Source organism: Bison bison, unplaced genomic scaffold, assembly GCF_000754665.1.
Source record: "Bison bison bison isolate TAMUID 2011002044 unplaced genomic scaffold, Bison_UMD1.0 scf7180017864270, whole genome shotgun sequence".
NCBI lineage: Eukaryota > Metazoa > Chordata > Mammalia > Artiodactyla > Bovidae > Bison > Bison bison.
This window is the reverse complement of record NW_011494842.1, coordinates 7,805,795-7,822,137: the sequence shown is the minus strand read 5'-3', so window position 1 is coordinate 7,822,137 and position 16,343 is coordinate 7,805,795. Positions and strand designations below refer to the sequence as shown.

At 48.5% G+C, this 16,343-nt stretch overlaps 1 protein-coding gene and 1 long non-coding RNA gene across 2 annotated transcripts in view; both read right to left on the bottom strand.

Annotated features, from left to right (window-relative positions):
• Window positions 1-1,771: 1,771 nt before the first annotated feature.
• Window positions 1,772-11,971, bottom strand: ARMC12 (armadillo repeat containing 12). The gene is made up of 6 exons (XM_010848644.1): window positions 11,765-11,971; window positions 10,983-11,156; window positions 10,617-10,751; window positions 4,000-4,173; window positions 3,793-3,864; window positions 1,772-2,136 (listed from the first exon to the last, which is right to left on the bottom strand). The coding sequence occupies exons 1-6, from the start codon at window positions 11,948-11,950 to the stop codon at window positions 1,807-1,809; spliced, it is 1,071 nt and encodes a 356-aa protein (XP_010846946.1). The 5' UTR covers window positions 11,951-11,971; the 3' UTR covers window positions 1,772-1,806.
• A 447-nt stretch (window positions 11,972-12,418) lies between these two features.
• LOC104994932 overlaps window positions 12,419-16,343 on the bottom strand; it is a 6,631-nt gene continuing 2,706 nt past the window's right edge. Inside the window, exons 2-3 of the long non-coding RNA XR_826007.1 lie at window positions 13,310-14,672; window positions 12,419-12,890 (exon numbers count right to left, since the gene is read on the bottom strand). This is a non-coding gene — a long non-coding RNA (uncharacterized LOC104994932). The remainder of the gene's footprint in view (window positions 12,891-13,309; window positions 14,673-16,343) is intronic.

The following is a 16,343-nucleotide window of genomic DNA, read 5'->3' as shown; positions in this document are numbered from 1 at the left end:
ACGTCCATCGAGTCGGTGATGCCATCCAGCCATCTCATCCTCTGCCGTCCCCTTCTCCTCCTGCCCCCAATCCCTCCCAGCATCAGAGTCTTTTCCAATGAGTCAACTCTTCGCATGAGGTGGCCAAAGTACTGGAGTTTCAGCTTTAGCATCATTCCTTCCAAAGAAATCCCAGGGCTGATCTCCTTCAGAATGGACTGGTTGGATCTCCTTGCAGTCCAAGGGACTCTCAAGAGTCTTCTCCAACACCACAGTTCAAAGTCATCAATTCTTCGGCGCTCAGCTTTCTTCACAGTCCAACTCTCACATCCATACATGACCACAGGAAAAACCATAGCCTTGACTAGACGGACCTTTGTTGGCAAAGTAATGTCTCTGCTTTTGAATATGTTATCTAGATTGGTCATAACTTACCTGCCAAGGAGTAAGCGTCTTTTAATTTCATGGCTGCAGTCACCATCTGCAGTGATTTTGGAGCCCAGAAAAATAAAGTCTGGCACTGTTTCCACTGTTTCCCCATCTATTTCCCCTGAAGTGATGGGGCCAGATGCCATGATCTTCGTTTTCTGAATGTTGAGCTTTAAGCCAACTTTTTTACTCTCCTCTTTCACTTTCATCAAGAGGCTTTTGAGTTCCTCTTCACTTTCTGCCATAAGGGTGGTGTCATCTGCATATCTGAGGTTATTGATATTTTTCCTGGCCATCTTGATTCTAGCTTGTGCTTCTTCCAGCCCAGCGTTTCTCATGATGTACTCTGCATGGAAGTTAAATAAGCAATCCTGCAATTCCACTCCTGAGCATATATTGGGAGAAAAACACGATCTGAAAGGATCCATGCACCCCAGTATTCATTGCAGCACTGTTTCCAATAGCCAAGACATGGAAGCAACCTAAATGTCCATCAACAGAGGAATGGATACAGATATGGTACATATATACAATGGAATATTACTCGGTCATTAAAAAGAATGAAATAATGCCATTTGCAGCAACATGGACAGACCCAGAGAGTGTCATACTGAGTGGAGTAAGTCAGAGAAGGAGAAATATCATATGACGTCACTTATATGTGGAGTCTAAAAAGAAATGATACAAATGAACTTACAAAGCAGAAACAGATTCACAGATTTCAAGAACAAGCTTATGGTTTCCAGGGGAAGGATGAGAGGAAGGGATAGTTATGGATGCACGTGTACACACTGCTGTGTTGGAAATGGATGACCAACAGGGATCTACCGTATAGTACATGGAACTCTGCTCAGTGTCACACGGCAGCCTGGATGGGAGGGAAGTTTGGGGGAGAATGGATACACGTATATGTGTGGCCGAGCCCCTTCGTTGTTCACCTGAAACTATCACAACATTGTTTGTTAATCGGCTGTACCCCAATACAAAATAAAAAATTTTTTAAAGAGTAGGTATATGTGTAACTGACTCATTTTGCTGTATCGCAGAAACGAATACAACACTATAAATCAACTATACACCAATAAAAAATTATCGCTCAAAAAAAAATTAAGGGACTTCTCTGGCTGTCCAGTTGTTAAGAGCCCACACTTCCACTGAAGGGGGTGCAGGCTTAGATCCCACATGTTGCATGGTCTGGTCACAATAAATAAATTTTAAAAAGCAGCGAGAGAAGGGAGTCCGTCCAACTCAACAGGGAAGTGGGAATGCGTTTGAGGAGACAAGCCCACTCTTTGACAGGCAGTTATGCTGGCTAAAGTCTCCACCCACCCCAAAGGCCCAGGACAGACACAGTCCCCAGCCTCCTCTCCCATACTCATTTATTGGCTCTCCATAATTTTATTCCCCGTTATTAAAGCAGGAATGACTGGGTGGGCAGGAAGGCCGGATTCCCACATCCTGGGGGCACTGCAGGCTGACTATGACTTTGCAGGCCTGGATCTGAACATCCTCCTCGGGGTGGATGACCAAGGCGAGCAGCCGGTCTGCCAGTCGTGAGTCGTCCCCAAAGAGAGCTTCGTGTAAAGACTGTTCGTTGTAATGCCACTTCACGGCGCGGTAGTGGGGTGAACTCCGGCCTTCACTCAACCGCTCTGCAAACACCAGGACCTCAAACAGCAGACTCCCAGGCTGTGTGGACTGGAACAGGTTCAGGAAGTTGCAGTGCACCTGCGAGCAGGATTCAGTAAGGAATCAAGTCCATGGCAAGTTCTAAAGTTCCTCCATCCTCCTACTGCCTCAGCTCCCCAATACACCTGAGTTTCAGATGCGACTGTGTAGCAATCTTTTGGTTTTCAATATCGTTCTCTGACATAATTCCATTGTGGTCATAAAACATGAGTGATATAATATTGATTCAGGGAAGTTTGTTGAGCTTCTTTTTAAAGCTTAGCGTGTGGCTAATGTTTGTAAATATCTTGTGAACTTGAGAGGAATGTGCATGTACTAATTGTCGAGTGTTCTGGATATATCTAATGGCTTAAGCTTATTTATTTGCAGCAAGTGTAACCTAGTTTTATTTTATTTATTTATTTTTTGTAACCTAGTTTTAGATATTTATCTATTAATTGCTGAAACAATAGTTAAAACCTTCCAAATCTTCCACTGTGGTGGTAAACATGTCCTTTTTTCTTTATAATTATTCAGCTGTAAGAAAGAAATCCTGCTATTTGTGACAATATGGATGGGCTCAGGGAACATTATGCTAAGTGAGATAAGCCAGACAGAGAAAGACAAATACTGCATGGTATCACTTACATGTGGAATATTAAACACACAAAAAAAAATCAAACTCATATAAACAGTAGAAAAGTAGTTGCTGGGGGCTGGGGTGGGGTGTGGGAAAATAGGGAAAGGTTAGTAAAAGGGTACATATGCTGTGCTTAGTCGTGTCCGACTCTTTGCGACCCCAGGCTCCTCTGTCCATGGGGATTCTCCAGGTAAAAACAGTGGAGTGGGTTGCCATGCCCGCCTCCAGGAGATCTTCCCAACCCAGGGACTGAACCCGGGTCTCCTGCATTGCAGGTGGATTCTTTACCGTCTGAGCCACCAGGGAAGCCCAAAAGGGTACATACTTTTAGCTAAAAGATGAAAAAGATCTGATGATCTAATACAAAACATGGTGACTATAGTTGATATTAATAATACTGTATTATATAATTGAAATTAGCTAAGAGAATGGACGGAGAAGGCAATGGCAACCCACTCCAGTACTCTTGCCTGGAAAATCCCATGGACGGAGGAGCCTGGTAGGCTGCAGTCCATGGGGTCACTAAGAGTCAGACATGACTGAGCGACTTCACTTTCACTTTTCACTTTCATGCATTGGAGAAGGAAATGGCAACCCACTCCAGTGTTCTTGCCTGGAAAATCCCAGGGACGGCGGAGCCTGGTGGGCTGCCGTCTATGGGGTCGCACAGAGTCGGACACGACTGAAGCGACTTAGCGGCAGCAGCAGCAAGAGAATAGAACTTAAATGTTCTCACCAAAAACAAATATGTGAGGTAAGGGGATAGTTGTGTTAATTAATTAGATGGTAGGAATCGTTTCACAATGTTGTAAGTAATTTTTCCCTGTTGCTAAGATACCTAGACTAATTTGTGTCACCTGTGTTCCTGACTCTCAGAGTTCAGAAAGTCCCTCAAAGGAAAATCTGATTCTGTTGAGAGGACAGGAGGGGGGCGGTTTGCAGTATGTATCTAGTGCGGGGGCAGAAAGAGGAACAAGATGATCCTGTCAGGGCTGAGTGTGTCTGAAGAACCCACGATTCCGCCTTTCCCAATATCTGTTAGCACCCGTCGGCCCGCCCCTCAGATCCTCTCTCACCTGGCAGTTGAGAATATCGTAGAGAAGGTCGTTCTTCTGTGCCAGGCTGCTCAGCAGTCGTATGGCTTGCACCTGAACAGAGCAAAGGGCCACGTGTGAGAAGGCAGATGGGCCTGAGCAGGGATGACACGAATCTCTGCTCCTCCCTCTAGGCGTTGTGCCAGGGCCGGGCAGGGGGTCGGGGCCTGGGCCCCCATCCTCAGGCACCTGTGCCAGGATATAGTCCGACTGCAGGATCTCCATCAAGGCAGGCATCACCCGTCGCAGCTGCGGATGCACAAAGTCAGGCAGCGGGAAGTTGTTGAGGAGTCTGAGGCCTGCAATGTGCAGCTCTGAGTCCCAGATGGTGGAGATCAGTTCCAGCACCTTGATGGAGTGTTCCTAGGGAGGGCCGGGGGAGAAGAGAAGGGTTTCCTGCTTTCACCGGATGGCCCTCAACATTAGCCCGCCCTCTGCCTTCACTCAGGACAACTGAGCCAACCCCACAGACAGTTCCCCACTTAAACTCTCCCCGTGGTTTGACCACCCCTCCCACCGCCTTGAAAATCTGTCTTCACTGGGCTTCTCTGTCCACAAGCATCTTTCCCCGGTTCTTCTGCCAACCTCCTCTTCTGTCTTCCTCCCTGCCTTAGTGACACGGTGTTAAAGACTCACAGACTCAGTGTTAAAGACTATCCATATGCTGATGCCTTTCAAGTTCCTGTTTCCCGCCCAGACCTCTCCCTGAACTCCAGACTCACAGATGCAAGTGCCAATTCCACTTCTTTCCCAGAATCTTACTAAACCTCTGAGTTGACACATTCCCATCCCCACACCTGCTCTCTCCACCACCCTTCCTGTCTCCGCTGTTGTTTACACCTGCCTCCCTTACTCAAACCAAAACTCCCTGGTCTTCCTTGACTCCTTTCTTTCTCTCACACCCCTTTCTAACCCTTCAGAACATCTTGAGGGCTCTGCCTTCAAAACCTGCCAACAGTCAAGCCACTGCTCACCATGCCCCTTCCGCCACCCTGTTCCAGGCCACCAGCATCTCTCCCCCAGGCTTCTGCAATAGCCTCCTCCTCTCTACTTCCAGCCTTGGGCAGCAGACAGGCTGGACATTCACGCCCCTGCTCCAGAGTCGCTGGTTCATTCAGGATAAAGGCTAAAATCCTTACAGTGGCTTACAAGATCTTCCCCTGTTCCCCCCATTATTTCTTTGCCTCATCGCCTATTCTCTCCTCTGCTCTCACGGATTCCCTGAAAAGGCCAGGTACACACCTATCTTAGGGTCTTTGCACAGGCTGGTCCCTCTGCTTAGAGTGCTCTACCTCCGATATTCGTAGCTCACTCTGACTCTTACCTCCTTCAAGACTTTGCTATTTAATGTCACCTTCTCCAGAGGGGGGGCTTCCCTGACCACTCTCTCCTCTAAGATGAGACCACCACTCCCATCCCCACCTTCCTTATCCACCCCCCTTTTATTTTTCCCTATACCACTGTCACATGGAACACACTTTTTGTTTTTAATTTTTATTTTCAAATGATTATAAGTTCACTAGAAGTTGCCAAAACAGAGAGGTCCCAATGTGCCTTCCACCCAGTTTCCCTCCATGCTGCTGCTACTGCTAAATCACCCGACTCTGTGTGACCCCATAGACGTCAGCCCACCAGGCTCCCCTGTCCCTGAGATTCTCAAGGCAAGAACACTGTAGTGGGTTGCCATTTCCTTCTCCAATGCATGAAAGTGAAAAGTGAAAGGGAAGTCGCTCAGTCGTGTCCGACTCTTAGCGACCCCATGGACTTCAGCCCACCAGGTTCCTCCATCCATGGGATTTTCCAGGCAAGAGTACTGGAGTGGGGCACCATTGCCTTCTCCGTTTCCCTCCATTGTTACATCTTAATTACAGTATCAAAACCAGAGAACTGGTATTAGTACAATGTGTACGTATAGTTCTGTGTCATTTTATCAGGTATGTAGATTCGTGTAACCACCACCGCAGTCAACAAATTATTCCATCAGCATCGCCACAGATCACCCTTGTGGGTGATCTTACTGTCACACTTACCCTGCCCATCAAAACCAACCCTCACCAGGGCAGGCCACCAATCTGTTTTCCACCTCTCTGATTTTGTCAATTTCGAGGTTATATAAATGGAAGCATACTTTGTAATCTTCCAAACCTGGTGTTTTCCACTTGGTATAATGCCCTTGGGACCCATCCAAGATGTCGTGTGTATCAGTGGCTCATTCCTTTTCATCACCGAGTGATGTTCCACAGTACGAGATTACCAGTTTGCTTAGTTATGTATCTACTAAGAGCCATTTTGGTTGTTTCTCCTTTTGAGTGTTACAAATAGAGCTGCTGTGAACAGGTTTTTGTACAGATATAAGGTTTTATTTCTCCAGGATAAACGCTCAAGAGTGCAATTGCTGGTTTGCATGGTAAATGTAGTTTTTTTGTTTTTAAACTACCAAACTATTTTCCAGAGTGGCTGCTTTACCATTTTACATTCCCACCAGCAACATATGAGAGATTCAGTTTCTCTCCATCTTCACCAGCATTTGGTACGGTCACTCATTTTTTTAGTTTAGATCATCTAATAGGTATATAGTAATATTTCATTGTCAAATATTGCATTTCCCTAGTGTCTAGTTAAATGTTAAACGTTTCTTCATGTGCTTATTTGCACATGAAGTTGTATATCTGCTTCAGTGATATTTTGCCATATCTTGTACCCCTTTTCTAACTGGATTTTTTAAAATATTGAGTTTTCAGAGCTCTTTATATAAACTAGATATGTCTTATGTCAGATATGTGGTTTGCAACTATTTTCTTTCAATCTGAAGCTTATCTTTTCATCCTCTTAACAGGGTCTTTCACTAAAAAAATGTTTTTAATTTTGATGAAGTTCAATTTATCACTTTTCTTTTATAGATTGTGGTTTTAGTGTCATTTCTATGACCTCTTTATCAAGCCCTAGATCCCCAAAATTTTCTCTTTTGAAATTGCAGCATTACCCTGATGTCAGCCTTCTTTACCACTCTTCTTGATTTTTCTCAATAGCATTTGCCCCTATGAAACAATACGTTTCACTTTTTTTGTTTAAGATTTTGTTGATATTTAATTAGATTTGGCTGCACTGGGTCTTTGTTGTTGCCCTCAGACTTAGTTGCTCCACGGGATGTGGGATCTTCCCGTACCAGGGATCGAACCTGTGTCCCAGGCACTGCAAAGCAGACTCTTAACCACTGGACCACGAGGGAAGCCCTCATTTATTTGTGTATTGCCTGCCTTGCTTTCTGCTAGAATTTAAGTTCACTTGGGGTAAGGTTCCTTCTTGCTCCGTTCCCCGTTGTATCTCATACGCCTAGCACAGTGCCCAGGCACGACAGAAGTGTTCAGTATACGTCTGTTGAATGAAAAAAGGGATCTTGGCTTCTGAGCTGCAGATGCTTGGGGCTTATTACCAAAGGCAGGTACCTTACAAGCTATGCCTTTGCAAGTCACTTAAGAAGGACGCCAGAAGCCTGGAGTGAGAAGCACAGACTTCCCATTAGTACCCTGCTCCTTCCTGCCCTCATCCCTCGCTGACCGCTGAGATCTGAAGGGCAGGTAGGAGTTAGCAAATCTGGGGTGGGCTTTCAGGCAGCAGAGCACCAGGCACAAGAGCTGGGAGGGGAGACAGCTTGAAACACACAGTGTAAACAGCGGGGGTGTGGGCAGGGAGGTGGAGCTGGTTGTACACGTTAAAAATTTTTGTGTGTGTTTTTATTTGGCTGTGCTGGGTCTTGTTGTGGCATGCAGGATCTGTAAGTGCAGCATGTAGGATCTAGTTCCCTGACCAGGGGTCAAATCTGGTCCCCATGATTGGGAGCGCTGAGTCTTAGCCACTGGACCACCTGGGAAGTCCCTGGTCATATATTTTCTGATGAGAGCCTTGAGGAAGACCCAGCAGGGAACTGATGCAATCAGATCTCTCTCAAGAGGGTGGTCTGGTTCAGGGAACAGGGGCGAGCTCCATTTGGATGTTGGGTCAGAGGGTCTCCAGACTAAGTGGAACAGCTGGCCATGGGTCTGGAGGTCAAGGGAGCCTTCAGGCTTTAGACAGAGACACAGGAGAGCACATCTAGCTGGAAACTGAGGCTAGGGAGTGGCCGTTTTCACCCAGAGAGTCAGGTCCTCAGGATACAGACCCTGGGGGAGAAAGGGACAGCGGTGCCCATGCCACGTGCATCGGAATCTCCTGAGGGGCTGAGAAAAACAAAGCTTCCCTGTTGAACTGGTTCTCTGGGTGTAATGCCCTGAAATCTTCATTTTTAACCAGCTTTCTTGGCAATTCTGATATGCATGAGAATCACAGCCTTAGGGTTAGCTGAGAGATGAAGTAGAAGCAGCCAGTAAGTAGAGACTTTTTTTCCTCCAAAGAGAGTCTGATACAAAAAATTTAAAGTGTGAAAAGACCAAGTGTTGGGGAAGAAATGATGCAACAGAAACACTCATGTGGGGCTGGTGGAAGGTGTAAACTGATTCAGCCCTTCTCAGAAAGCTGGGCATGCCTTTCACCTGACCATCCCACAACTGCATGCATGCCCTAGAGAAAGTCTCCTGTGTCCCAAGGGCGATGCATGCACGAAAGCTCAAGGTGCCATATGCAAATGACTCAAATACCTACCATGAGCAGCTGGATAAATAAAACTTCAGGATAGTCATGAACTAGAATACTGCACAACAGTGGAAAAGAAACAGAGCAGCCCCTATCAATAAGGATGAATCTTTCAATGTTGGAGGGAAAACACAAACCACAGAATGCAAACTGCAGACTTTCAGATCCATGAAGCATAAAAACATTCCAATTACATTTTACCTATTTTGGCCTGCTGCTGCGGCCTGCTAGAAAATGAAAACACATGTATACATGATAAAACTACAAAGAAAATCAAGAAATTGATGAACAAAGTGCAGAGGAACAATTGCCTCTGGTCGGGGAGGAGGCTGGCATTAAGGAGGGGCGTCCAGGGGCATCTAGCCAATTGGTCATGTTCTATTTCTTAGCCTGAGTTCTGATTATGTGTGTTCTGTTCTTGTTTTAAATATTTATTATTGATTTATTTGGCTGTGGCCGGCACAGGGATCTTTAGTTGCAGCATGTGGGATCTGGTTCCCTGATTGGGGATCGAACCTAGGCTCCCTGCATTGGGAATGTGGAGTCTCAGCCACTGGGCCACAGGGGAAGTTCCGGTGTTTTATTGTTACCAAACACGCGTAAAATGTTCACGTTTTGAATATTTTAGCTATTTTTAAGTAAAATATTCTGGGAGAGATCGTTTGCTAGAGAGAGATTAGAGGTCATTAGAGGTCAAGGAAGATGTTTTCTAGTTTTGTCTTTTAAGATGGAAAGAATAGAGCTTGTTGAATCTAATGGGAAGGAGCCAAGGGAGGCTATACAAGACAGAGTTTAATCAAGGAGAGGGGCCCTCAGGGGAGGGGGCGGATGCAGGACTGAGACGATCATTAAATACAGGCAGGAAAAAAGCCTTTCTTCCATGGCACCAGCAGGAAAGCAGGAAAGGATGAGTAACAGGTAAGCCTGAAGGCCTAGCAGCAGGAAGCTGGGGGAACTGACATTTGGTGGCTTCTGTTTTCTCTGCATCGTAGTACTGAAAACATTAGTGATCCAGCCACCAGCCTTAGACCAACACAGCATGGGGTGTGGTCCGACAATATATCTGGTTTTTGTCCCCGACTGCAGGCACAAGGTTCCTAAAATCCTTGCAATTGCCTGCCAGGAGTGTTTTTGGTTTTTATAATGAGCCTCTTTCCATCACCCCTGAATTTATGCTAATAGGGCAACTCTAGGCAGACCCCTAGATTCCTGCTGGATGAGGCCAGAAAGACCCAGCTAGGATTAGGGGGCTGGAACGTTTACCCCATACCTAACCTCTGGGGAGAAGGGTGGGGCTAGAGACTGAGTTCAGTCACCAACGGCCAATGATTAATCAATTATGCCTACATAATAAAGCCTCCATAAATACACCTACATGACAGGGTTTGGAGAACCCTGGGTTGGTGAATATATCGCGTTTGGGTTGGTGAATATATCGAGGTGCTAGGAGGATGGCAGGCCTGAAGAAGACATGGAATTCCTTCCCCCACATTCTGCCCCTGCACCTCTTCCATTTGGCTGCTCCTCAGTTGTATCTTTTTCCCCTGTTAGCTCCGAAGAGTGTGGCATGTGGGATCTTAGTTCACCAACCAGGGATCGAACCTGTACTTCCTGCATTGGGAGCACGGAGTCTTAACCACTGAACCACCAGGGAAGTCCCTCCTCAGTTGTATCTTTTATAATAAAATGTAAGTAAAACATTTTCCTGCATGCTGTGACTCTTTATAGTGAATTATCAAGTCTGAGGAGAGAGGTCATGGGAACCTCCAACTTTACAGCTGGGCGGTCAGAAGTGGAAGACGGTCTTATGGGACTCAGCCCTCAGCGGTGGGGTCTGTACTAACCCCAGGGAGACATGTCAGAACTGAACTATAGGATACCCAGCTGGTGTCAAGAGAGTTAGCTAGCGTCAGAAAGAACCTCGGGGGTTTCTGTTTGGGGTTCAGAGATTCTCCAAGGGACTGAGTTCAGTTTTATCCTGGGATTCAAAGACTTCTGCCCCTATTGGGAAAGTGATCACCATTTTCCCACCAATTCCAAGGAAAAACATATTCCTGGGTTACAAATTCAGACCCAAACAGACTTCTGGAACATGACCATTCATCCTAGGCCCACTAAAGGGCCCACAGCCTGTGGACACCCTGTGCGCTCTGCCCCACCCTTATTGCTAGGCTCACCTGGATTTTGAGCCTGAATTTTCTGATGCCAGAGAAAGCTTTAAGTGTGTTCAGGGCTTGGATTTTGACACTGTTGTCCTTGTCATCCAGCATGGAGCCCACCAACGTGATGTCATCATTAGTACAAGCAGAGGCCTAGAGTGTACCAGGAGAGACGGAAGAGGCGGGAGAAGCGGGGGTCCTGGTTCCCCCACACACACACCCTGTCACCAAGACCCCTCAACACAACCTCTCCCACCCTCAGAGAGACAGGTCCCAGGACACCATCTGCCTAGTCAGGGGGGTTGGGGGGGGTACCAGGACACACGCTGGTAGCCCCCAGGGGCCAGGCTGATGGGGAGGGGTCTCCTGCCTCCCTTCCCTCACCTCGGACTCCAGCAAGTACACACAGCGCGTGATGCTGTGTAGGATCATGCTCCTGGTGTACGGATCCTGCTTGCACTCCAAAGAGTTGAGGAGCCTCCGAAGCTCACCTGAGTCCCGCCCGTGTCGCTCTCGCTCGATTGCCAGGCCTAGATAGCCACCCCAGACCGGTTCAGGCTGTGGACTCAGAGGTGATGAAAGAAGGGGATTGGGAAGTGGGGCAGAGGGGCCTGGGAAACAAGGCTGCCTTGCCTTTTCTGAAGAGAAGACTTCCTGCCGTATGCAGGACCACCATGTGCAGCTGATCAGGGTGTGCGCTGCACAAGGGCACTACATCTAATGCTGCGTCATTCAGATCATAAACAAAAACGTTCTGTACGTTTACCATAACAACTTTCTGGCATATGGCAGTCACACACGGTGTTTCATCATAACTGGTATGTGGCAATGATATTCCAGCAGGTGGCAACACAAAGTCTTGCAGAAAGGGTTTCTTTCTCAACTTTGCACTGAGTGGTCACAGAGATTAGTGGAAGTTCTGGGCACATAGGTCCCCCAGTTTTCCCTTGGGGAGAACTGCTGATAGCAAGTTTCTATCCATCCTAGATGCCAGAGTGAATGTAGAATTTAGGAACCTGCCAGATGACTCCTGAGGATGCACCTGAGCGCCATCCACTACCTGGGGACCCTGCTCCAGCATCTCTAGAGTGGGTCTGGGGAAGATGGAGTTGAGAAAGAGGCACGAGAGAGGGATGTGGAGGAGTCCCCTTGGGCCCCTCAGAGACCTGGGGAATAGGTACCTCCTGGGGCCGAGCCCTCTCCCCAGGGTGGGGACACTCACGGGCGATGCAGATGGGTGAGGCAGAGCAGAAGGGCGGCTGACATTTTATGCCGGCCTTGATGGCCTTGTAGAGGAGGTAGACAGCCCCGGCGCCTGTGGCCAGGCTCACCACACCTTTGCGGATGTCCATTTGCCTCGGGCGCTGGCAGATGCAGGACATGCCCGAGGCAGCCAGCGAAGACCTTCCGGAACCAGAACTCCAGCAGGGCCAGGAACCAGGGCACCAGAATCAGAACATGGGCAACAAAGGGAACTGGGGAGACAGCAGGACGGAGGGCGGCGGTCTGGGAACAGGGCATCCAGGGAGCCTTGGAGGCTGTGGGAAATCAAAGTCAAGATGCCAGGGAGACAGAAGGTCTGGGGCAGGAAGGTCCTTCACAGCCCCCATTTCTAGGGGACCCAGGTTGGTGGGGCCCCAGGAGTCAGCTCCAGAGGCTTCCTTTCCTCCATTAGAGGGCAAAGTGAAAAGTGAAAGTGAAGTCGATCAGTCGTGTCCAACTCTTGGTGGCCCCATGGACTGTACCTGCCAGGCTCCTCCATCCATGGGATTTTCCAGGCAAGACTACTGGAGTGGGTTGCCATTTCCTTCTCCAGGGGATCTTCCCAACCCAGGGATCAAACCCGGGTCTCCTGCATTGCAGGCAGACTCTTTACCGTCTGAGCCACAAGGGGGCTTCACCATTAGAGGGCAGCAGAGGCCCAATTTCTGGAAGTTTGGAAGTTTGCTGCGGGGGTCCAACGGGGTTGGGGGTGTCGGGGGTTTGGGATTTGGCCCCCGGCAGCCCTGTTCCCTCACTTGCCTGGCCCTCCCATCTTTGATCTTTTTGCCATGGATCCACTTCTGGGCCTCGGAGTGTTTCTGTAGGCAAGGGCCCCTCTTTCCATCGGAGGATGAAAAGATGACGAGCAGCTTACAAAGTTTTCCAGAGTCTCAAGGCAAATCTATTATCTTCCAGCATCCACGTGTTCCCTAGTGTTGACCAAAAGCTCATAAGGGCAGTTGTCTCTGCATCTCCAACATCCAGCAGTCCTGCACTTAGGAGATGCTCAAGTTATGACTTCTGTTATTCCTTGAGGATGGGAGGACAGAAAAACGTCAGAGAGTCTGAATACGGGGATGCCAGGCCCATTTAACCAGTGCGTCTCTGGAGGAGAAGGGGCCCTTGCCTTGATCATTTGTAACCTGAGAGGACCCAGATTTAGCATTCTAAAACTCCAGGGTTAAAATCTGGGTGGGTCTGTGCCATTAAACCTTGGAGGCCTGAATCTGGGAGTATCGCACCCCATCCCACCCTCCACACACAACATATACACACAGGGTGGGATGGGGTTGGAGGCCTCTGGAAAATGCCACCACCCTGCAGGAGGAGAACCCAACTTTGGAGGCCTCAGCCTCCACCACCTCCACCACTAGGATGGGGCAGGTGAGACCAGACCCTTCCCTCTCCTCCTCCCCTTACCGCAGCGTCCCCATAGCCTCTGGCCTCACCTTCTGGTGCAGAACAGGGAGGAGCCCAAGCCAGGCTCAGGCCCAGAGTCAGCCCTGAGCATGGCTGCCCCAGAACAGGGCTTCTCCTGCCTGGCCTTGAGCTCCTGTTGGAAGCCTTGGGGCTCTGGGCTGCTGCATCTGGGCCTGCAGGAGGTGTGGAAACACATCACCAAGGATGCTACAGCAGCCAGCCAAGTCTATCCACTCAGAGCCTTCATCCACATCACCCCAGGCTGCAAGCAACACTCCCGGGGGGTCATTCTCTTCCATCCTCAGCCCTCCTCAAGGGTCATTTCTGGTCCTCTACACAGCAAAGAAGGCGATGGCACCCCACTCCAGTACTCTTGCCTGGAAAATCCCATGGATGGAGGAGCCTGGTAGGCTGCAGTCCATGGGGTCGCGAAGAGTCGGACACAGCCCCAAGGTGGGTGTATGGTCAGGCCATTCAAGATGGCTGTTCTCTTGCTCTTTGTTCTTCCCTTGCTCTACCTGTCCCTTCTTTTAAAAACTTGGCCGTGCCACTTTTGTTGTGGCCCGAGGGATCTTCCATCTTCATTGCAGCATGAGAACTCTTAGTTGTGGCTTGTGGGATCTAGTTCCCTGACCAGGAATTGAACCCCGGGCCCCCTGCGTTAGGCGCTCAGAGTCTCAGCCACTGGACAACTGGGGAAGTCCCTTGACCAGTCCCGATTTTGCCTGCACCCTACGCATGTGACCAGGTTTGCCCCCTGCCCCAGCTAATGGCTGATCTCACCTGCTAATTTATTAAAGCAAACATCTGCCCTCGTGATGGTTCTTAACTGAGGGGCTGTGAGGGACGTGCCCCAGCTGGTTTCCTTGGTAACTAACCAGCCAACCTGACCTCAATTCCCCCTATAAATAGTAGTCTCCTTCTAGCCTGAGTGGGAAGGATTGCTGTTATGGCCTGCCCGCTGTAATCCACAGGTTGTTGCTCCAGGACCTTTTGCTTAAGACCAGCACCAACACCGTCCCCAAAACTCCTGTCCAAAAAACCACTGAGGTCGCCATCATTGTCTCCAGACTCTTTCTTTGGTCTTGAGGTGGGGCAACCACAAGGCTTTCAGGACTGCGGGGTGCAGCCCAACGATTGGTCAGCCAGGCGAGAGGCCAAAGGAACACCCAAGATGTCGAGAAGTCAAGGATGGGGAACGGAAGATGGCAGGCATGATCTCGAGGTGGCTGTTCACCAGCAGGTGGGGCCCTGTGGCAGCCGACTGCCATGAGAGAGGTCTTTCTCTTGCGTTAAATTGATTCTCTTCCACTCTGGTAACCTCGGAGTCTCTGTTTGCAGTTTAAAAGCAGCAGGCCTATGCTTGTGGCTCATCTGACTGCACGAGGATGGCTGGTGAATACAGACAAAATGCAAGGAAGTGGATGATCTGCAAAGGACAAGCATACACACCTCCAACCTCTCACCACTAAACAATTACAGACAAAGGCTTTAGGGGATCTTAATTCAGGGACAGGCTGGTGAATTGGACGTGGCTGAAAAGTCTGGTTGGGGCCTGTGACAACAACAAAGAGTACTCCTGGGCTTCTGGTCCCAGCTGTAGAAGGGGGCAGAGCAATGATACAGACCGCGAAGGGACAACAGCCATGTGCAGCTTACACTACAAAAGGCTTACCTGGGTCTAGCAATGCAAAAATTCACTATTTGGGGTCTAGGATAGCTGTGTGTGAAATACAGGACCCCCATGGACATTGATAATGACCAAAGACTCCACTTAACCAGGCATGAAGTTCAGGAACGGGCTGATAAAAATGACACACATTGGCCTTTCCACTTGCCTTACGGACATCCCTCCCCCGACTTCGACCAGGCTAATGGAAAGGATGAAAGAACAACTTAACAACTGAAATGGAAACCTGTTCTTTCCACGGGTGGACCAGAGGCTAACTTAAGCTCTAAGAATTCAAACTGAGCATCCCAGGGGCAATGAGCCCAGGGCTATGTTAACCCAGAAGTGACTAGTCAATACAGTCTGAGCTTAACAGTTAACCGCCTAAAGACGAATGCCTACTATCAGGACAACAACTTACTTTTGCTCTCACCCCAGCATCTCACCCCCAGAGGAACACATTACCAAGTGATCCGGGGACTGGCAGGTAGTCCCTGGTGCTTTGGGTTTGCTGCCTCGTGGGGAGTAGGATTGGCAAGGGAATTACAGATTTCACCTGGATTTATACTAGACCCACCTAAGACTACTAAAGTTAATCCAGCTCCTAATGGAGAAACCTGTATGCAGGTCAGGAAGCAACAGTTAGAACTGGACATGGAACAACACACTGGTTCCAAATAGGAAAAGGAGTGCGTCAAGGCTGTATATTGTCACCCTGCTTATTTAACTTCTATGCAGAGTACATCATGAGAAACGCTGGGCTGGAAGAAGCACAAGCTGGAATCAAGATTGCCAGGAGAAATATCAATAACCTCAGATATGCAGATGACACCACCCTTATGGCAGAAAGTGAAGAGGAACTGAAAAGCCTCTTGATGAGAGTGAAAGAGCAGAGTGAGAAAGTTGGCTTAAAGCTCAACATTCAGAAAACAAAGATCATGGCATCTGGTCCCATCACTTCATGGGAGATAGATGGGGAAACAGTGTCACACTTTATTTTTGGGGGCTCCTAAATCACTGCAGATGGTGACTGCAGCCATGAAATTAAAAGACGCTTACTCCTTGGAAGGAAAGTTATGACCAACCTAGATAGCATATTGAAAAGCAGAGACATTACTTTGCTAACAAAGGTCCATCTAGTCAAGGCTATGGTTTTTCCAGTGGTTATGTATGGATGTGAGAGTTGGACTGTGAAGAAAGCTGAGTGCCGAAGAATTGATGCTTTTGAACTGTGGTGTTGGAGAAGACTCTTGAGAGTCCCTTGGACTGCAAGGAGATCCAACCAGGCCATTCTGAAGGAGATCAGCCCTGGGATTTCTTTGGAGGGAATGATGCTAAAGCTGAAACTCCAGTACTTTGGCCACCTCATGGGAAGAGTTGACTCATTGGAAAAG

Bases quoted from the DNA above. Each gene is read 5' to 3' on its own strand.
- ARMC12 (XM_010848644.1), bottom strand. From the start codon at position 11,950: ATGGACATCCGCAAAGGTGTGGTGAGCCTGGCCACAGGCGCCGGGGCT. The intron at 4,174-10,616 runs GTGAGCCTAGCA...GGCCCTCCCTAG, and splicing joins AATTCAGGCTCAAAATCCAG to GAACACTCCATCAAGGTGCT. The intron at 2,137-3,792 runs GTGAGAGAGGAT...TCCTGCTCGCAG, and splicing joins ACGATATTCTCAACTGCCAG to GTGCACTGCAACTTCCTGAA.